The following is a 23,234-nucleotide window of genomic DNA, read 5'->3' on the forward strand; positions in this document are numbered from 1 at the left end:
AGGAGGGACCGGTCCTTGGAGAGGGACATCATGCTTGGTAGGGTGGAGGGACGGCGCAGGAGGAGACTGATTCAGTGACTGGGGTAATCGGGATGGGTGTGTCAGAGGCAGTTCGGTTGGCGCAGGATAAAGCAGGGTTTCGGGCTGTTGTACATAGGGTCACTATGAGTCGCAAACGACTCGACGGCACATAACAACAACAACAACAGGTCCACTCTATAAAGCTACCTTTCTGCTGCTTGCTGCTCATTTCCACCTAATCTGATAACTCCATATCATTAGCTTATTCCTAATCAATAAAATCAGTAACTCAGTAACAACAGTTTTTCTCAGCATTAGACAATGATATGGGTGACATAAGAAGAATCGATTAATGCCTTTAACTTGTGCTGTTTGAGAAGAATACTAAATATCCCATAAATTGCCAAAAGAATGAACAGGTACATCTTGGAAAAAGAGTAGCAGGGTGGTCCTTGGAGGCAAGGATGGCAAAACTTCATCTCCCACATTGTGGATATATTTCCTAGGAGAAGCTATTCATTAGAAAGGGGTATCATGCTTGGAGAAGAAGTGTCAGGCAGAGAAGGGAAGACACCAATGAGAAATGTGTTGGAGGTGATGAGGATGGCACAGGACAGGCAAGGGTACAGATCTGTGTTCCTATGGTCCCTATGAGTTGTACTTGATTCAGCTGCATGTAACAACATGAAAGTGTCCACCCACCCATGAAAACCACCTATTGGTGTTAGTGCCTCCAAGCATGTAAACGGTAATTTGGGGTATGCAGCAAAAGAACTGCCTATGTCCTGTCTGTGCCCTTCGAGCAGCTTCTCAAAGACTTCCAGTCCAAAGTTGAAGATATGCTCGGATAGTAGGGCAGCAACCAGCCTATGGGCCTAAATGGGAATGAGCAAGTCACATAGCATATTTGTAAGCTAACGCCAAAGCAATTGTATTCTTCCCCCTCTTTAACTTTATTTACATTCAAAACGAAAGGTGAGCAGTAGGAGTAGGATCACAGACTTGAAGTGCAAGAGAGAAGCACATTTTCACTAAAAAGATACAGGTCCTTACATGGCTTGCAGGCAATTTATTAGATTTTTCATTACTGTTATGAATGCAAAATGTTTGTTGAAACAGTCTATGAGTGAAGAAGGTGTAAATCTTTTCAAATGGTTGCTGCCCCAGTCAATAAATGGGGGGTGGGGAGGGGTGAGATGTTTTAAATTTGGACTCATTGCAGTAATTCTAGGAAGTATTATTTAAGTAATCACTCCAGCCTTCCACATAAGCTTTATGGCACCATGTGATATACAGGATGTGATCTTTTCTTTTTTTAAAAAAAAATTTTTTATTTTTATTTTATTATTTTTGTGTGCGTGTACCGTCAAATCAGATCTGACTGGTACAGGAGGAGGTTGTCCCTCCTTCCCCGGCAGAGCATCTCGTGGATTTGAACCATTCGCCTCTGGGATTGTAGTTGCAGCTCCTTGCCACTAGGCCACCAGAGCTCCCCAGGATGTGATCTTTCCTTAAGCTTCTATGAGAGAAAGGGCAGACGATGAAAAAAGAGGGAGAAGCTGTATTTCAGAGCTCACCAACACCACTGAACAAAAAAGGGGGGGGGGCAGATAGGAGGAGAAGAGAGCATTTTATTCAGTCATGGCTTTTCTAATGTTGAACATTCTTAAAGGTTCTCAGAAAACCACATTCATTTTTAGAATGAAAGTGCATTCTTATTTTTAAAACTTCTGGACATTTAAAAATATTCCGAGAGTTGGCATATATAAATAAAGAAAAATACTAATATTTTGTATGTGTAACTTTGTGATCTTCTATAAAACATACTTTAAGCCTATTGCTATGGTGTCAATTCAGAAGCAAACCTATTGCACCAAGGAGAAATGTACCACAGATGTCATCTCTACAGCCAACTGTATCTCCTTCAGAACAGCTGGTGGCTTCAAACTCCCCAAAACTTTGAGTTAGTAGCCAAGCATTTAGTCATGTGTTGTTAAGTGCTGTCTAGTGAAGTAGAACTCACAGTGACCTTGGAACATCAGAGCAAAACCCTTCCCTAAATTGAGTTATCCTCAGCATCCTCACCAAATGCAAGTCCACTGTTGCAATCACTGTGTCAATCTATCTCCTCCACAATCTTAATCTCTTTTGATGACCTACTTTTCCTAGCATGAGGGTTTTTTTCCCAAAGATTGGGCCTTCCTGACAACATAACCAAAGTATGTGAGACAAAGTTTCACCATCCTTGCCTCGAAGGAACATCCTGCTTGCACTTTATCCAAGATAAATTTTTACTTCTGGCAGTCCAGGCTACATTCCATACCTTTTGCCAATACCACAATTCCAAAGCATCGATTCTTTGGTCTTTGTTCACTGTCCAACTTTCACATGCATATGAAGCAAATGAAAAATAACATAGCTGGGCCAGGCACTCTTTAGGACCTTAAAGAGGTCCCTGACAGCAAATTGGCCCCATGTAATATATCTTTTGATTCCTTTAATGCCACTACCATGGATGTTGACTGTGGATCCAAAATTCAGTATTTTCAACATTTTTTTTCATGATATTTAGTACTGGGGAGGATTTTTGGTGTCTTAATGCTAAGCTGTCATCCATATTGAGGTTGTACTCTGACTTCCTTCAGTCATCGTGTCAAGTTATCTGCACTTTCTGCAACCAAGCTTGTGCCGTCTGTGTAATAGAGGTCATAGATGAGTCTTCCTTCAATCCTGGTGCCACATTCTTCATCTTCATTAAAGTTCTCAATATATAGCTAGAAAGGAAGCTCTGGTGGCCTCGTAGGTAGGAAGTTGAACTGCTAACTCAAAGTTAATTTGAATACACTAGTTATTTCATGGTGTAAAGATGGGCTATTTCCTCTCGGGCAATTTACAGTCTCTGAAAACTCACTGGAGTCAGCCACAAGTCAGTCTCGACTCCACAGCAATAATTAATACAGACTGAATATGTACAGAGAATAGATACAATCCTGATGTACACTTTTCCTGATTTTAATCCATATGGCATATGTGTGTTCTCTTCAAACACCTGAGATTTTGGTCAATGTACAAGTTTCAAGTGACCACAAACGTTCTTTGGACTTCCTATTCATGTTACCATTATTCTACATTTATTATTATTTACACAGTCAGTATCAGAAGTGAAAACTAGAAGAGGTGCTGATTGTGGGACAGACCATCAATTACTCATGCACAAGTTCAAACTAAGGCTAAAAAAAAGTTAAATCAAATCCACATAAAACAAAATTTTACTTTAAGTCTATCCCATCTGAATTTTTAGAAATTTTTAGACCATCTCACAAACATATTCAAGGCCTTAAACACTAATGAGTGAAGACCAGATAAGCTGTGGGAGGATATCAAGAATATCATCCACGAAGACATTACAAAGACAGAGAAGGAAAAAAAGACCAAGATGGATGTCAGAAGAGTCTCTTACTATTGCACTAGAGCCAAAGGGAAGAAAGCAAGGACCTGGACAGAAGATTTCAAAGGGCAAATCAGGAAGACAAAGCAAAGTATTATAATGAAATGTACAAAGAGCTAGAGTCAGAAAATAAAAAAGGCCGAACTTGCTCACATTCCTAAAGCTGAAGGAACTAAGGAACAAATTCAAGTCTTGAGTTGCAATACTTAAGGATACTGTGGGCAGAAAAATGAATGATCAAGAAAGATGACAGAAGAAGAAAGAAGAATGCAGATTCACTGTACCAGTAAGAAGTGGCTGACACAGAAGAAATTTCATGAAACTACATATGATCAAGAGGCAATGGTGAAGGAGGAAGTTCAAGCTGCTCTAAAGAACAGGAAAAAAGAAACAAATCCCCAGGAATTGATGGAATACCAATTGACAAATTTCAGTAAACAGAAGCTACCTGTGGACGTGCTCATCAGGTTGTGCAAAGAAATCTAGAGAACAACTATCTGGCCAAGTGACTGGAAGAGATCCATATTTATCCCCATTCTAAAAAATGGTGACCTGACAGTGTGTGGAAATTACTGAGTAATATCAGTAATATCACACGCAAGCAAAAGTCTATGGAAGATTAGCCAAAAATGACTAGAACAGTACATCAACAGAGAACTACCAGAAATACAAGCTGGGTTTAGAAGAGGCTGTGGCACTAGAGACATTATTACGAATGTCAGATGGATCTTGGCTGAAAGCAAACAGTACCAGAACAATATCTATCCATGTTTCATTGACTATGATTTGAATGAGTGGATCACAATAAATTGTGGCTAAACTTGAGAAGACTGGGAATCCCAGAACACCTGATTATGCTCATCGTCCTATATTAAAACCATGAAGCAGTCCTCAGAACACAGAAAGGAAACACTGTACTGTTCAAAATCAGGAGAAGAATGTGTTAGGGATGCATCCTATCTCCATACCTTTTCAATCTATATGCAGAACAGATCACTCAGGAGTCTGGGCTTGACTGGGCTTTATGAGGAGAAATGCAGCATCAGGATTGGAGAAAGATTCACTAACAAGCTGTAATATGCAAATCACACAACCATTCTTGCTAAAACTGAGGAGGACCTGAAGCATTTGCTGCAAAAGGACTGTAGTCTTCTATACAGATTGAAGCTATACATCAAGAAAACAAAGATTCTCACTACTGGGTGAATAGGCAGTATCATGATAGCTGGAGAAAATATTTAGGTTGTTAACAATTACACCCTGCTTGGCTCCACAATCAACACTCTTGGGATCACCAGTTAGGAAATGAAAAGAATAACTGCACTTGAAAAATCTGCTCTGCTGTCAGATTTTTCTCTTCTCTAGAGTACTGAAGAGCAACAATGTCTGTCTAGAAATGAATGTGTGCCTAATTCAGGCCATGGTCTACACAATTACTTGCTATGTCTCTGAGAGATGGACAGTAACAAAGGAAGACAGAAGAAGAATCGATGTCTTTGAGTTGTGGTGCTAGAGTAGGGTATGAAACATACCATGGACTGCCAAAAAAACAAATAAGTCTGTCTTGGAGAGAGTGAAACCAAGGACATTGAAGCCTTGCCTCACATACTTTGGGCATCTGTCCTGGAGGGACAAGTCCTTGGAGAAGGACACCATGTTTGGAAGAGGGGAGGGACATCACAGGAGAGGAAGACCCCGGATGGGATGAATTGAAACACTAACTAGAATAGTGGGGTAAATGTGTTGGGAGTCAGTGAGACTGGCTCCAGATAGGGCATGTCTCAGAGTTATTGTGCGTAAGATTACTATAAGTAACAGACAAATTGATGGCACATAACAACAACATAGTAAGTGCTTTTGCATATGCATAATTAATAAAATATAGATAAAAGTCTTTCTGGTATTCTCTTATTTTATGTCAAGATCCATCTAACATCAGCAAGGCCTCTTTCTTCTAAATCCGGACTGAATTTTTGAGTTTCCCGTAAATTTTCTGCTCCAGACCTTTTTAAAATAATCTTCAGCAAAAATTTGTTGTTTTTAGGTGCCACTGAGTCGAGTAAGACTCATAGAAACTTTATAAACAAAATAGCTGAACCCTGTTCTATCCTGTGTCATCCTCACAATTCCCAACACATAAAAGTGCATTGCGGCACTCACCGTATCGATCTACCTGGTTGAGGGTCTTCCTCTCCTTTGCTGACCGTCCACCCTTCCCAGCATGATCACGATCTCCAAGAGTTAGCCCCTCCTAGCAACATGCCCAAAATCTGTGAGGCGATGCCTTATCGTTCTTCCCTCCAGCTGCAACCTCTCCAAGATGTATCTGTTTGGTCTTTTGGCCGTCAAATAACAATATCAATTATTACTGATATGATTAAATAATGTCCATGTTCAACTATACCTTGTGAATGGGGAAAAAATATATGGTCTCTTTTTTCACCTGTCACGAAGACTTAAATAGTCATGATTGTTGTTGTTGTTGTTGTTGTTGTTAACTGCCATCAAGTCGCAGGTGACTCAAAGCGACTCTAGAAAGAGAGTCCTCAACATTTTAATGCCTTTCATCCTCTCTCCAGGTTCATAGGGTTTCCAGAGGCAAGCTATTATGGAAATGGATGCCACTCCTGCTTCCAAGCTTGTTTTAATCTGGGAGCTCCATCCGACACTGTCCGCCATGGATAAACAACCATTAATGCATCTGACGCATCACTGTCACTGTGTTCAGCCTCACTGCAACCACAAGTCAATGCTGTATGGCAAGTGGACACACCAGGGCTATATGACCTACAGGAATGCTTGAACAAAAACAATGAAAGACAGACCCAAGGGCCACGGATTAGATGTCACCCACCTTTGACTTGGTAGCATCTCTTTCTGTCCACTGGGCCAGCTGGTCACTCTCTGTGTTGATGTTATTGTTGTTAAGTGCCGTCGAGTCACAGGCGACTCATAGGGACCCTTTGCCTTGGTAGCCAGTCATAATAGAATGACATTTATTATTCATTTAATAAAGAACTAGTTCTATTTCTTTTAGTTGCTTGAATTATAGCCATGGGAGAGAATAAAAATCTTTCCTCTTAGAGTTTATACAATGCTGAACAGAGAAGCTGAGGGTAAATAACTAAAAACTTAAAAAGTCAAACTGACAATCATTGCTGTTGAAGCAGAACAGGCTCAAAAACCAACACTCCACTGGGTTTCTGGTGCTGCAAACTCTAAGGAAGGAGAACACTCGCCTTTCTCTTGCAGAGCCATTGGTGGATTCAAAACATTAAAAGCAAGGTGTCTGGGTTAACAGCACAACTCCTAATGGACTACACCACACAGGAAATAAAGAAATGCCAAGAAGAAATACATTCCACAGGAGGAGAGTAGGAAAAGACGTGGCCATTTACAACTATAAAAATACCCAGCCCAGGAAACCGTAAGAGTCAGTTCTGTTCTCTCCCATAGCGTTGCTATAAAGCAGATCTAACTCAAGCCACTGTGGCCATTATTCACAGATTATCCCCTTTTTTTGGATGACACCATAAATTATGATGACATCTCCAGTCTGTCTTGTGTAAAAACATCTCTTTACCAACACAGTCAAAAGCAACCTCATTCTCCCTTTATGTTTTAATGTTCCATGTACACGTTTTACTGGCAGGAAGTTCTAAGTCCTTTAGAAGCAGAAACTCCTGGCTATTCTGCTGCCTCTTTTCCCACATCTACCGATCCCTGGAGAGGGATTATCATGCTTGGGAGGGTGGAGGGACAGCGCAGGAGAGGAAGGCCCTCTATGAGGTGGATTGATTCAGTGACTGGGATAATTGGAATGGGAGTGTCAGAGACAGTGCGATTGGCACAGGACAAAGCGGAGTTTAGGGTTGTTGTACATAGGGTCGCTATGAGTCACAAGCGACTCGACGGCACATAACAACAACAACAACAGCCATATGCAATTCACCATCAAGTGCCCAAGATTCTCTCTTTGAGCCTCTGGAATTGGGCCTACCTTTCTATACAATCTAGTATTGCTTTGACCTCCAAATTAGAAAGAACTCTAATGCAGTGTTTAAACGTTGTGGCAACCCAAAAGATCAGCTGTTTAACCTACCAACTGGTCTCTCTCCTCCAGTCTAATCTACATCAGAGTGACTGATTCCAAAAACCTTCTGTAGTTAGTCACTGTACTGCTTGTCTATCTATTTGACTTGTAGTTACACCACGTTTTCAGACAGACTGTGTCCTTTGGTTAGATTGCTATTTGCCAAACAAGTCCAAGATTTTTCTCTTCTTGAAGGGATCTCCTTCCTATATGACAATGTCTTTAGTCTCCCAACCACAAGACATTGTCTATTATTTCTTTTTAACACCTCTATTTTTACTTTATGATGTTTTTGTTTTTAGGTGCTAACTAGTCATTTCTGATCAATATGTACAATAGAATCAAACACTGCCTTAACCAAATAAATCCTCACACCCTATCTCTCTCATCACCCTGGACTCAGAGCTGAACCACAGCTGCCCCTCCAGTTGGCTTCTGAGAGGTTTTAAGTTGCATGGGAGGAGACTGACCATCTTCTTCCCACAGAGCTGCTAGGGGGTTCTGACAACCAGAGCAGCGTCACTCTGAGTTAGTCAGTGGGGAGTTAGTGCAACTACTTACAGAATACGCCAATCGAACTCTCTTCGTAACAGCTGGGCAGACTGTTGCAGCCTAAGTGCCAATTCATCTCAAGGAATTTAATTATAAAGAATTTCATAACAGTAGAATATATGTAACATAATTAACCAAGCACATTAAAATATATACCCCTAAACTATACCCCTAATTCTTTTTTCATACATTCTTTCTCTTGTTTAGAGCTTTACCATATATGTTATGTATAAGAACATGATGCTTGGTTTTGCAAAGTTAGATTTATAATGTGTACTGATGACCAACTATGCAAAGGCATTATACTGTGTGGATCACAACAAATTGGGGCTAACACTGAGAAAAAATGGGAATTCTTGCCAAAACATTGATTGTGCTCCTGCAAAACCTATACTTGGACCAGGAAGCAGTTATTAGAATGGAGCAAGAAAACACTACACAGTTCAAAATCAGGAAAGAAGGGCATCAGGGATGCATCCTGTCTCCATACCTTTTCATGAAGCATTTGCCACAGAAGGTCCAGGAACCTTCTGTAGTCTTCAATACAGATTGAAGCTAAGCATCAAGAAAACAAAGATTCTCACCATTGGGTCAATTAGCAGCACCATGAGAGATGGAGAAGAGAAGGAGATTGTTAACAATTTCAGCTTGCTTGGTTCCACAGCCAACACTCTTGGCACCAGCAGCCAGGAAATCAAAAGACGAATTGTACTGGGGAAATCTACTGTCAAGGACCTGTCCAAAGTGCTAAAGAACAGCAACTGTGTCTCAGCCAGGCCATGGTCTTTGCAATTATTTACTATGTATCAGACAACGAGTAAGGATGATAGAAGAAGAATTGATGCCTTTGAGCTGTGGTGCTAGAGAAAAGTATTGAACCACCAAGAGAATATGGACCACCAAGAAAACAAACAGGTCTGTCCTGGAGAGAGCAAGACCAAGTTGTTCCTTAGAGGCAACGATTTTGAACCTCTGTCTCTCAGATTTGGGGCACGTTACCATAAGGGAATAGTCCAAGAAGACCACCATGCTTGGAAGCATAGGAGAGGAAGACCCCAGACAAGATGGACTGACACCGTAACTGGGGTAATGGGGGTAAATGTGTCAGAGACAGGGATAGTAGAACAGGACAGGGAAAGGTTTAGAGTTACTGTGCATAGGGTCGCTATGTGTCAACTCAGCGCACATAAAATCAACAGTAACAACTTCACTACTTATTATTTTCTTTATATTTAGTGTTGTTTTAAGATTCACACATGCAAATGTGTCAGTGAAATACATTCCTTTTCACTGCCATAGAGTATTCTCCTGCTGATGGACATGTGTTTCTCATTTATCCTAGGTAAGAAATGTAATGCTAAAAATATTCTTCTGCACACTGCCTGGGCACATACATGACGATTTCTCAAAGCTAGTATCTAGGGCTGGATTTTCAGGCTTGCAAGGCATGCATATATTTTACTATTCATGACAGCAAATATTGTCTCCACAATGATTATTCCTATTAAAAAGGAAACAAATGTCTAAAATGTAGTTACTTTACATTCTCTAATACTTCTATCTGAAGTCTTTGGTAGTCAAATCAAAATACTGCTATTTTAGTTAGCACACAATCCCTTATATAAATACTTTTATGTGTTTCATATTATATTTGAAATCTGAGTCAAGAACACATTCCTTTAAGAAGGATTAATTTATTTCTGCTAAATCCATGGGAGTTCCAACTCTCTGGGTCTATTACATGAAAATTGTCACCTGTTCATTTGAAAATATAATTTTGGCTTTAATGTTTTTCTAGCAATTTAGATTATTTGTCGTCAGAAGATTCCAGGATCTCCATTTCATGAAACTGCCAGGAATGGAAGTCCCTGTATAAGCTGAACTTTCAGTTCATATTTATTATATTGTACAGGTTATGTACTGTATATCTGTCTTCTCTATTATTTTAAATTGCTCATGGGATAGGCAAAATGACAGAGAAAAGACTGAAGCTGTCAGTAGTTTCATCTTAGATCCACAATTAACAGCAGCCAAGAAAAGAAAAGATGTGCTGCATGGAAAAAATACCCTGTCAAGGAATTCTCCAAAGTGTTACAGAGCAAGGATGTCAACTTAAGGACCTTAAAGTTCCTTAGAAGCAAAGATGATGAAACTTCACCTCACAAACTTTGGGTATATTGCTCTTAAGTGACTTAATGAAGTCATTGAGTTTTAATACTTTCTCCATGTATCATGGTGTTGCCTTTTGGTCCAGTGGCTAGGATTTTTGCTTTCTTTTTTTTTTTAGAACATAATTCACTTTATTCGTTATAGAAAATCCACTAGGTGGTGGCCACAGCTGGAGCCTGAGTCCTCTGCACGGAGACTCTGGTGTGATTTTTGCTTTCTTGACACTGAAATGCAACCCATACTGAAGGCTACCATGTTTAACCTTCTGCAGCAAGTGCTCCAAGTCCTCTTCACTTTCAGCTAGTGTGGCTGTGTTGTCAGCATAGTGAAGGTCAAGAGTCATCCTCCAATCCTGGTGCCACATTCTTCTTCATAGAGTCCAGCTTCTTGAATAATCTGCTCAGCATCCACATAAAATAGGTACGGAGAAAGGATACAACTCTGACATACATCCACACATCTTTCCTAATTTTAAATCATGTGGTGTTCCCTTGCTCTGTTCACACAACAGCCTCTTAGTCTAAGTATAGGTTTTTCAAAAGCACAATTAAGTGTTCTGGGATTCTCATTTTTCTCAATGTTAGCCATAACTGGTTATGATCCACACAGTCAAATGCCTCTGCATAGTCAATAAAGCAAAAATAGATATTCTTCTGATATTCTTTGCTTTCAGCCAGGATCCATCTGACATCAGCAATGATATCCCAGGTGCCATGGCCTCTTCTAAATCCAGCTTGAATGTATGGCAGTTCTCTGCCTGTGTACTGCTCTAGCCAGTTTTTAATATTCTTGAATAGTATTTTGCTTGCATATGATATTGCTCAATAAAGTATGTCTACATTCTATTGGATCACTTTTCTTGAGAATAGGAATAAATATGGATCTCTTCCAGTCAGTTGGTCATGCAGTAGTTCTCCAAATTTCCTGGCATAGACTGGTGAGTACATTCAGGGCTGCATCTATCATTTGAAATATATCAACTGGTATCCCACCAATTCCTGGGACCTAACTTATTGCCACTGCATTCACTGAAGCTTGAATTTCTTTCTTTATTACCACTGGCTTTTGATAATATGGTACTTCTTGAAATAATTGTCTGTCAATTCTTAGTGATTCTGTGCAGGACATTCATCTTCTTTTGATTTTTCTTGGATCATTCAAGATTTCTGCCCACACCATCTCTCAGTTATTATTATTTTTAGGTGCCACTGAGTCAAGTACAACTCACAGAGACCTTATGAACAACAGATCTGAGTCCTATTCTATTCTGTCTCACCTTCACAATCTCTGACACACACAAGCCCATTTCTGTAATGTCTGTGTCAATTCACCTGGTTGAGGGTCTTCATCTCCTTCGCCGTTCCTCCAACTTTCCAACCATGTTGTTCCTTTCTAAGGAATAGTCTCTCTTAATAACATGCTCAAAGTATGTGAGATGAAGCTTTGTCTTCTTTGCCTCCAAGAAGCACACTGCTTACATTTTCTCCAAGATTTATCTAGGTCTACAAAACCCCCCCAAAGGAAATAAAATAAAAACATATAGAGCATATTTTACACATTCTTATCATAATAAGGGAACTGTGCTGGTGTATTCCACCAACTATGAGATGCTGCACTAACCCAAAGATAGTTCAAACTCTATGTGGCGGTTCGAATCTACCAATTACTTCGCAGTGGAAAGAGGAGCTATCTTTTCCTGTGCTGTTTACAGTCTCCAAAAAAATCCACTGAATGGTCAGTTATGGATAAGGTTCCAACTTGACAGCAATGAGCTTTTATTTATCATAATACTGTTGTTGTTGTTGTTGTTGTTGTTAAGTGCTGTTGAGTCACAGGGAACTCATAGCGACCCTATGAAGAAGAGTCCTCAACATTTGTATGTCTTTCACCCTCTCTCCAGGTTCATAGGGTTTCTGGAGGCAAGCTATTACAGAAGTGGATGCCACTCCTCCTTCCAAGCTTGTTTTAATCCACTTCTGTAACAGCTTGCCTCCGGAAACCCTATGAACCTGGAGAGAGGATGAAAGACACCCAAGCATTTGAAGACTCTCCTTCATAGGGTCGCTATGAGTCACCTGTGACTCGACAACACTTAACAACAATAACATCAGCATATTGAGAGAGATCAGCTGGCCGAGTGAACAGAAAGCAATGCTACCAAGCCAAAGGTGGGTGACTTTTAATCTGCGGCCCTCTGGCCTGTCTTTCATTGTTTTTGTTCAAACATTCCTCTAGGTCATATAGCCCTGGTGTACAAGTTGCCGTACAGTGGTAATGTGTGACTGCCGTGAGGCTGAACACTGTAACACTGATGTGTCAAATGTGTTAATGGTCCATTACCCAATGCGGACAGAGAGTAAGGTGGAGCTCCTGATCATAATACTACAGACACTATATTCTGAAAATATTCAGTAATAATCACATGGATTATAGGCTGATAATGTTACTTACTTCAGAAACTGAAAGAAGAGAAAACGGAATTTATTCATAGATAAAATTTTATCAACAATCATTTAACATTAAGCAGAAACTAAAATACAATGAGACATAATGTTGAGAACTGGCAGAAAGCTAGAATGCCACCCTCAACTTCACAAACCACACATGAATCCACAGTCTGCACAAAAAAGAATGATTTATGAAACTAAGTTCTTTCAAAAATAGCCACAAATAAGAAAAGTCACATCTGAAACACTGAAAATGTTTTTATATGTGCGTAATCACTTAAAAAGCACAACTATAAAGGAAATTTATTTATTTTTTTACTTAACTAAGCATTCAGACTATAATCTGTTGGTTAGCATGAAATATTATTAAGGTACTATTTTTAATCTAGCCAGTTTTATAAGTTTTGTATGTTACACAAAGTAGTATGTGGTTTCCCGCCTCCTTTCTTTTCTTTTCAAATGCAAAACCTTGTTATTCTCTTTTATTCTTCCTATATTAAGTAAAACCAAAGCTCCAGTTCTCAGCATAATGGCAATGATGAGAAGTGGAAACAGGAAAATGGCAATTCTTTACAGTGCATTTCCATTTTATTCTATTAGACTTTATCATATTCAAGTATCCTCTATCAAGCGAAAGGTAGAGCACAGTGAGATTGCAACAGGATGCTGTAAATAACTGCAATATACAATTGTAATTACTGTTGCAAGACAAAACATGTATGACTGAACGAAACCAATTTTAAAATACCCTTTATTGAAATTTTAAAAACATTAAAGATATTTTCATTTATCTCTGATGGTTAAAAAAAGTATTTTAGTCACTACACTTAGAAAAACCTTATTAAATATATATGAATCCTATAAAATTATTAAATAAGAAATTATACTATTATATAGAGAAGCAGCACAGACAGCAAACATACCATGACTTTTTTATTTTTTTTAAAAGAGGGTTCTTTTAACTTTTCTATAGATGGTTGGGCTTCTAGTGGCACAGTCTGCAGGAAGCTGTGCAACTAACCAATGGTGGTGTTCCTTTAGTGGTTCAAGTCCACCAACACCTCTGCAGTAGACAGGCAAAGAGTTGATATAGATGGTAGTTACATAATAATGTTGCCATTAGTAAAAGTTAAATGTCAATTAAAAGAAAGTGATGCAATAATAGTAAAAGAGGATATGGGTAAAATGTATAAGTAGATTATCCACAGAAAATTGAAGAGATCAAGATCTCTGTGGTAAATTTGTTACTCTCATCTGTATTACAGAAAAGACAAGTTAAAACTAGACATGTATTTTTTTTTTCCATTCCTGGTTTTGGAAATTTTAGAGAGTGTGATTATAATCATTATTAAAAAGTATCCAGAGAAAGTATTCAAAAATTGCAAAATTACATAGATAAAAATTGTGGGCAATTCTCAAGAGAATGAATAAATAAACTATTAAGTCATGGAATATCCAGTAATATATAAAGTTCCATAAAGAGTATTATGGTGTGCAAAATAATATATTAGACAGTTCCCCAAAAATTATTTAAAGATCAAGAAAAAAGACACACACACACACACACACTTCATAAGGACACACACCACACCTGTAAAAGCAGTTCTTTCTGGCAAAAGAATGGGTCATAGATGAATGAAAAGAGCATGTTTGATCAGACTGCTTTTCCTATGTATGTAATGTAAAGGGAACATTTAGATAATCTATTTTTCAGCAAAATCAGGAAGCAATAGCTAGCTTCATTAAAAAAATATCTAACAGAAATTCAAGGTTCACCATTATCAGTTCTAACTTAGAATCTTACTTCTTGAATAATATTATTTACAACTGTACTTTAACATAAATAGTTCTGTTGGCTCTGTGAACTACACTACATAATGGACAGAACTGTGGAGCAAGATGAGGATCAAGGGAACCTGAAATCATGTCAGAACTGTCAGACCGCAGAGGAGCTTTTTAAACCAAAACTAAACCCACTAAACCCCTCACCTTCGAGTCAAATCCAATTAGTTTTCCAGTCTTCACTGGAGCAGACAGTCTATCTTTCCTCCTGACAAGTGACTGGTAGATTCTAACTGCCAATCTTTTTTTTTTTTTTTCAGCCGAATTAACAAAGTTTATTTCAAGTTCGAACCTGGGCTCCCGCGTGCTGACACAGCAGCATCCAGCCGAGAGCCAACTGACAATCTTTTGTTAGTAGTCCAGCAAGTTATCCACTCTATTACCAGGGCTCCTTAATACTTTACACAGGTTTAAGGGACCATTAGATCTGCCTCCTCATTTTACCCGCAAGGAAACTGAATGCACAGACAAGTCAACTCATCACACTACCTGTGAGTCAAAAGAAGAACAAACAAAATCTCATTCCTACCCCAATTCTGAAGCACTTGGCTTGTGGGAAGCTAAAGTCTACTGGAGAGTGCTAACCCCATTCAAATTCTTGACATAAGCTCAAATTCTGTTTGAGTTCCTTCTGACCTCTATCTGCCATGTAGCTTTGCCATCATGGACATACAGTCTGAAATCCCATCAGAACTGTCAGACCTCAGGGGAGTTTTTAAAATAAAAACTAAACTCCCTGCCTGTGAGGCAGTTCCAACTCTTGGCGATCTTCTACCAGGTTTTCAAGGCTGCAAAGCTTTACTGGAGCAGACTACCCATCCCTCCTCCTGACGAGTGGCTGGTGGATTCCAACTGCCAACCTGTTCTTAGCCGTCCTATAAGATATCCCCTATACCATCAGGGCTCCTCAGAGGCTTTTACAGGATAAGCTATTACTTGCTTAGGATGTCCCTAATGATTCCCAGAAATTCTAGTTCTGGTTGAATTTAGCCAGGCAGCAGACTCCACAACTCATCCTGTAAACTCTTAATTTGTAATTGTGTACATATTTCAATCAAGATTGCTCACGCTCTAAGGCAGCCTTGACCACAATAGTGTTTAATAGGTGGTGGTGGTGGTGGTGGTGGTGTTTGCTGCCATGAATCAACTACAACTCAGGGTGACTCATGAACAACAGATGGGAACCTTTCCTTATCCTGTGCTGTTCTCTCAATCTCCAACATGCTCAAGGCCACTGTCACAGTCACTCTGTCAATTCATGTCATTGCTTAGACTCTTTTAAAATAAAAACTCACTGCCATCGAATCACAAATGACTCACAACTGACCCTCCAGCTGGTTGCCCAAGGCAGTAAACCTCATGGGAAAAGAAGGTTCCTGTTCCTTCATCAGAGCCACAGGTGGATTCAAGACACTAAAGAGACTCTGCCTTTGGGTTGGCAGTGTGACTCCCTCTGGACTACGCCACCAGAGCTTCCTTGTGAAAGAAAGCACTGTCTAACAACTGGTGAACATGGCTGGCATCACTGCTAATGTTTTTCCTCATTCTAAAATGACTTTTCTGTCTCTCTTTGTCCTGTGTATATGTCTTCAGAGTTTCTGTAGAACAAGTTGTAATTTGAGTTCTAATTCGTCTTGTTTCACCTAGATTAATTTTATTCTAACTATTGTGTAAATACGACTTAATTAAGTAGAATAACCACTTAAGGGATTGAGTCAAATAGATATTTCATAGAATTTAGTGTGGTTAAGAATTCTATTGCTCTGGCTTCTTTTACTTTTAAGAAGTGAAACCAGTTAAGTGACTTGTTATATTAATCGAGTTTGAGATGAAGTTTAGAGTGGTAGCCAAGTGGCACAGACTACATTGTGTCCCGTAAATATGCATGTTGCAAATCCTAACCCTTGTATCTGTGGTTGTAACCCCACTAGGTTATGGGTTTCTTTGTTATGCAGATGAGGCAACAGCCAGTAGTAGCCTATGGTAAGTGAGAGGGACGGGGGAGGGGCAAATCCCTACAATGTGATTTACAGCCTCTGAAAACTCGCTAGGGTCTCAGCCATGAATAAGTGGCACAAAAAAACCCCACAGCAGCATATGGTATATCTTTTTGAGATATGAAAAGTACACATTAGGTATGGAGAAGCAAGAAGAGTTTGAAGATTGCCCAAATGAAGACTATCCAAGAGCAGAAGCTCAAAAAAGAGATGGACCCTCCTCCAGAACTTATAGGCAGAAAAAGCCCTTCTCTAGAGGTGACATCCTGAGCCTGGACTTTTTCTCTAAAGTCAACATCTTGAGACAGACATTTTCAGGCTCAGTACCACATAAACAAGACAGCAGGTGTCTTGACTCGTGAGCCACTGTTGTTGTTATTGTTTTGTACCATAAATCAGAACCGACCCATAGCTTACCCTCCAGTGGGTTTGCAGGGGCAGTTAATCACATGAGAGGAGATGGTGGATTCGAATCATGTGCCTTCAGGATTGCAGCACAGCTACCTGGCACTAGGCCACTAGCTTTCAGCATTACATAATAATTTCACTTTTTTTAAAATTGCAAACAGTGTGCAAAATTTTCTCGAAAGAACCTTCCTGGCTGACTCCGTGACTCTGAGTAAGTCACCACACTGAAATTTCTTTAACTGTTAAATGGCAGAGACTGGTTACCTGAGCTCTGAAGTTTCTCATTCTTTTCAAAGAATCTGGAATTTTTTAAGTTGGGGGTTCAATATGCATTAGGTAGTAATATACATCCAAGGGTAAATGAAATACTGGAGTCTAACTCTGGGAACACTTTTAAAGAACTATAGAGAAATTACAACAAAGTCATTAAAAATAAAACAGTGAAACTCAGCAGCACATTAGGATGAGCCCATATCTGAAGAGGTAGAACCAGCCTATGAATCTGTGGTTTACAATTCAATAAAATCCTTCAGGTGATTCATGACCGTGACTGCTTCTGAATTGGGCAACCTCCAAAGTCAGCAGCCTGCCTGCCTGCTTACACCCTGAACTCATTAGCCTTCCCAGACACCCCTAAAATCACATAAACTGCTTCCTTGAAATAAATCTCTCTGTATACATATTACAATGTGGTACTAGGGATATTATAGTTAATGTTCAACAGATCTTGACAGAAAGCAGAGAGTATCAGAGGCAATGTCTATCTGTGCCTTTTTATTTATTTATTTCTTAATTTTATTTTTTTGTGTGTGTGTACCGTCAAATTGGATCTGACTGGTATAGGAGGAGATTTTCCCTCCTTCTCCAGAAGAGCGTCTGATGGATTTGAACCACTCTCCTCTGGAATTGCAGTGTAGCTTCTTGCCATTAGGCCACCAGAGCTCTCTTACTTGCAAAGGCTTTTGACTGTGTGGATCACAACAAACTGTGGCTTACTCTGAGAAGAATGGAAATCCCAGAACATATGATTGTTCTTATGCGAAACCTATAATTGGACCAAGGGCAGTCATCAGAACAGAGCAAGGAGACACTGCATGGTTCAAAATTGGGAAGGGTGTCCGCCAAGGATGTATTCTGTCTCCATACATTTTCAATCTGTAAGCACAACAAATCATTCGGGATGCAGGAAGAATGTGCAGGATTGTTGGAAGATTCCTCAAAAACCTGCGTTATGCAGATGGCACAGCTCTACTTGCTGAAACTGAGGAGGATCTGAAGCACTTGGTGCTGAAGGTCAAGGACTGCAACCATTAATATGGACTGAAGCTCAAAATCAAGAAAACAGATTCTCACCACTGGACCAATTGGCAGCATCATAATAGACGATGAAGAGATTAAATTAGTTAACAGTTTTAGTTTGCTTGGCTTCACAGTCAACACTCTTGGTACTAGCAGCCAGGAAATCAAGAGACAAACTGCACTAGGAAAGTCAGCTGTCAGGGACTTCTCCACAGTACCGAAGAGCAACGATGTCAGGTGGAGACTAAGGTAGGCCTGATCTGGGCTATAGTCTTCACAACTGCATGCCATGCATTGGAGAGCTGGACAGTGACGAGGGATGATAGAAGGACAATTGATGTCTTTGAGCTGTCCTGCTGGAAAAGAGTGCTGAATATACCATGGACTGTTAGGAGACTCCTGGAGAGGGTGAAGCAGGCTGTCCTTGGAGTCAAGGATTCTGAAGCTTCGTCTGACATACTTTGGGCATGCTGCAAAGAGGGACCAATCCTTGGAGAGGGACATCATGTTTGGGAGAGTGAATGAACAGCACAGGAGAGGAAGACCCTCGATGAGATGGATCAATTCAGTGATTCTGGTAGTGGGAGTAAGTGTGTCAGAGATAATGAGGTTGGCACTGGATACAGCAGGGTTTAGGGCTCTTGTACATAGGGTCACTATGAGTCGCAAGTGACTCGATGGCATATAGCAACAACAACAATATACATATTACAGATAGCTCTAATGGCCTAGTGGGTAGGGAGTTGTGAGGCCAACTCAAAGATGAGTGGAAAACCCTTGGCAGGATCAGCTATATCTGACTTGACAGCAATGAATCTTTGTTTTCTGTATGTGTATATATAAGCTTCACTGATTTTTGCTTCTGCTGAAAATATAGCCCTAAACCCCCTCCATTTATTCTATCAGTTACACCTTTATACAGGTGAAATAAACTTTATCATTTAAGTGGACTTCTGTAATTCAAAGAAAGCTTCAGAAGGAACTCTCTGTACCTCTACCCGAATGTAACCACAGAAGGCAGTCAAGCGAAACCAAGAGATGTGCCAGGAGACGAGAAGAAAACAAGTGGTCAGCCACTGATCAGGGTGTTCCTGCCTGCAACTAGGTAGAGTGCCACGAATGTAGTGTCTGTCTCATAGAGCTTACAAGTCGGTAAAACCTCATTTAGATAGAAAGACACCACTTGCTTAATGTCTACTTACTGATAAACTTCTTTTGCATAGTCTCCAACAGTGCTTGATGAGCATCCTCAGCTTGCAAAGCATGTGAACATTCTCGAGCCAGTATGGTGCGAACGAGATGCTCTCCACATCCTAGAAATCCAAAGAAACCAAGAACAGTTGAGGGAAAAAGCATTAAACACCCTTCTCATCTCATGGACATTGAAACACCCCTACATATCATTTAATAGGTTAGGTTAGAGAATAATTCAGTGATGGATGAAATGATTTTGATGAGCCATCTAGTAATTTTAATAGTGGGATATGGCAGTAGTTAAAGAAATACAAGACTATCCAATGTCTAAAGGAAACAAAGATAAAAATAAAAGGAAAATTCTTTCATAGGACTGATTTGCCTAATACAGGAAAATCACTTTCTCACCTACAAATTTCCCAAGATTCTGTTTCATTCCCACTGTCTCGCAATTAGAAAAGACTAACAGATATTTTGTTGTTATTGTTGTTTTTCAAACTCATTTACTCATCATTTGGTTACATTCCACTGGTATTAATCTCCTAGTTGGTGAATAACTACATGGGACCTTGGGTCAAAGTCATTTTTCCTTTCAGACAAACATAAACACACCCACACACCCCACCCACTACCTGAGCAGGGGAAGAATCTTAAGAGAGTGAGTAAATCTGAATTCTCCTTTTTATTGCAATGGCCACCACATCAACACCTACATAAAATAATTTACATAGTTTTCAAAGGTGAAGAGTTTAATAGTTTGGGAGTTTTTTATAAGTGTATTTTTTTTGTACAACTTTTTGTTCTTTTTTTATTTTTAAATTACTTTATTTTATTATTTTTGTGTGTGTACCATCAAATCGGATCTGACTGTTATAGGAGGAGATTGTCCCTCCTTCTCCAGCAGAGCACCTGGTGAATTTGAACTGTAAACCTCTGTGATTGCAGTGCAGCTTCTTGCCACTAGGCCACCAGAGCTCGCCTATAAGTGTATTTTAAACACTTGTGGTGGACTTAGCGACCCATTCAGACACAGAATGACAGACACAAGTGGAAAGAGTACTGCTGCCTGGAATCTCATTACAACTTCTACCAGTGAAACAAAGAGAAAAAGAAATTTCATTACAGGTTAATAAGTTAAAGTAACAGATTTAACAACTTTTTTCTTGGAACTTATTGCTATTGGGAGATGCCTTCCAGTCCGTTTTGACGGGCAGGGAAGCCACGTGACAGAATAGGGCTGTGATCATTATGAAAGGACCATTGGAGGTACAATGGTCAGGCACTCAGCTATTAAGTCAGACTACAGACTAAGACGCTACATGGGGCAATTCTGCTCTCTGTCCTGTGAGTGAGAACTGACTCAACGGCACACACATTAGGCGTTACAGGAGCAGACTGTCACCTCTTTCTTCCAAGGAAGGCCTAAGTGGGTCTGAGTGGCCAACATTCTAGCCAGCAGTTGAGCACTTAACCATTTGCATAATATCCAGGCCTCCTTTTTCTTAGAAATAGATAACATGGTGAAAGCTACTTTGATAAACACTGGAAAGGCAAAGGAATGCTAAGTGCTGCTTGACATGTATATAAATCAATTTCCCTAATTAAAAGCTCTTATCCAAATAAGAACAGAAGGATGAAAAATATCATTATGAAGATTCCTTCATTTAAAACTTTTAAAATTATTCCTGTCAACAGGGCTGTATTTTATATTATTATTATTATTATAAAATCAAGTCCTAAGGAAATTCACAGACAGAATATCAAATTATCCAAGCATTTAATGACACTTAAAAAAAGACAAGTACATGGTCTAAAGAGCACCTCAAAGACAAAGCATCTCTAGATTCCACTTAAGATTCCTCAACAGTGCCAAGGAGAAAGTAAAGAGTATCATTTTTCACATCATTAACAATGTACACACATATACACATACACATAATAGTGATAAATGGGGGAGAGAGTCCTTGTCATTATAATACACACATGAATCAAAAAGGCTAAATGAACTTTTAAATAATATCTAAAAGTTCTTAACTCCATGAAATTAAAACCAGTAATAAAACAAATTGTGGTTAACCTTGCAGAAAATGGGAATCCCAGAACACTTGATTGTTCTTACGTGAAACCTCTACTTGGACAATGAAACAGTCCTCAGAACAGAGCAGGGAAATAAATAGCACATGGTTCAAAATCAAGAAGGGAGTGCATCAGGGATGCATTCTGTCCCCATACTTTTTCAATCTGTATGCAGAACACATCATTTGGGAAGTAGGGCTTTATGAGGAAGAGTGTGGCATCAAGATTAGAGCAAGACTCATCAATAACCTATACAATATGCAGATAACACAGCCTTGCTTGATGAAACTGAAGACCTGAAGCACTTGCTGCAGAAGATCAAGGACTGCAGCCTTCAATATGGACAGAAGCTCAACATCAAGAAGGCAAAGATTCTCACCGCTGGGCCAGTTGAATTGGCAACACCATATTAGATGGAGAAGAGATTGACGTTTACAATTATAGCTTGCTTAGATCCACAATCAACATTCTTAATACCAGTAGTCATGAAGTTAAAAGATGAACTGCATTGAGAAAATCTTCTGTCATGGATCTTTCCAGAGTGCTGAAAAGCAGTGATGTTAGTCTAGAAACAAAGGTGCACCTAATCCAGGCCATAGTCTTCTAATTATTTATTTTGCTTCAGAGAGCTGAACAATGACTAAGGATGACATAGGAAGAATCGATGACTTTGAACTGTGGTGCTGGAGAAGAGTCCTGAACATACCATAGACTGCCAAGAAAACAAATAGGTCTGTCTTGGAGAGAACGAATCCAAGTGTTTCCTGGGAGGCTAGAATTTTGAAGCTCCACCTCACAAATTTTGGGCACGTGGCTAGGAGAGACTGACTAACCCTTGCCTGAAAGCGTAGAAGGACAGCACAAGAGAGGAAGACCCTGGATGAGATGGAGAACAATATCTGGGGCAATGGGGGTAGGTGTGTCAGAATTAGTGAGACTGGCTCAGAGCTGCTACTCAACGCCAGATAACAACAATAACATACTTATTGGTTGTTTTATTTAAGCCTCTTGTTTAGAGTCAACAAGACCTCAAGGAGACCTTTGTATTTAAAAGTCAGTTGTTATTATATTTTCAAGGAACATTCTTTTAAGTGGTGGTACAGCACTCTTCGGTCAATATGCTGTACTCGGGTAACCTGGGGTTACTGTGATGCTGAACCTTGTGCCAATGTGGTGTCAAATGGCATAATGGTTGCCCACGGTGGACAGCATTTGGTGGAACTCCCATTTCAAGACAGATCTGGAAGCAGATATGGCATCTACTTCCTAAACAACATGCCTCTGGAAACTCTATGAACTTTGAGACATGATGATACAGAAAGGCTTCAGATCTTTTGCTCACAGGTTTGCTAGAATCATGCTCAACTTGGCAGCAATCAACAAGTACAACTGATGTAATAACTGGTTCTGTTCACTAGTATATACTGGCCTTGCTGCTCTCTCTCTCACTCCTTCTCTCTCCCCCTCACAGAGAGATAGTTTTACATAACACGTAGAGGTTGTTGTTGTTATGTGCCGTCGAGTCGTTTGTGACTCATAGCGACCCTATGCACAACAGCCCTAAACGCTGCTCTATCTCCAACAAACCCATCCCGATTACCCCAGTCACCGAAACAATCCATCTCATAGAGGGTCTTACCCTCCAGCACTGTCCCTCCACCTTCCCAAGCATGATGTCCCTCTCCAAG

The 23,234-nt window shown here is 39.8% G+C and overlaps 1 protein-coding gene across 1 annotated transcript in view; it reads right to left on the reverse strand.

The window, feature by feature from the left end:
• The window catches only part of TASP1 (taspase, threonine aspartase, 1), a 310,532-nt gene that overhangs the window by 115,193 nt on the left and 172,105 nt on the right, over positions 1-23,234 (reverse strand). Inside the window, exon 10 of the mRNA XM_006894750.1 lies at positions 19,479-19,589. Within this exon, the coding sequence (XP_006894812.1) occupies positions 19,479-19,589 (111 nt within the window). The remainder of the gene's footprint in view (positions 1-19,478; positions 19,590-23,234) is intronic.

Source organism: Elephantulus edwardii, unplaced genomic scaffold (genome assembly GCF_000299155.1).
Source record: "Elephantulus edwardii isolate Elephantulus edwardi_28Jun2011 unplaced genomic scaffold, EleEdw1.0 scaffold00150, whole genome shotgun sequence".
Classification (NCBI taxonomy): Eukaryota; Metazoa; Chordata; class Mammalia; order Macroscelidea; family Macroscelididae; genus Elephantulus; species Elephantulus edwardii.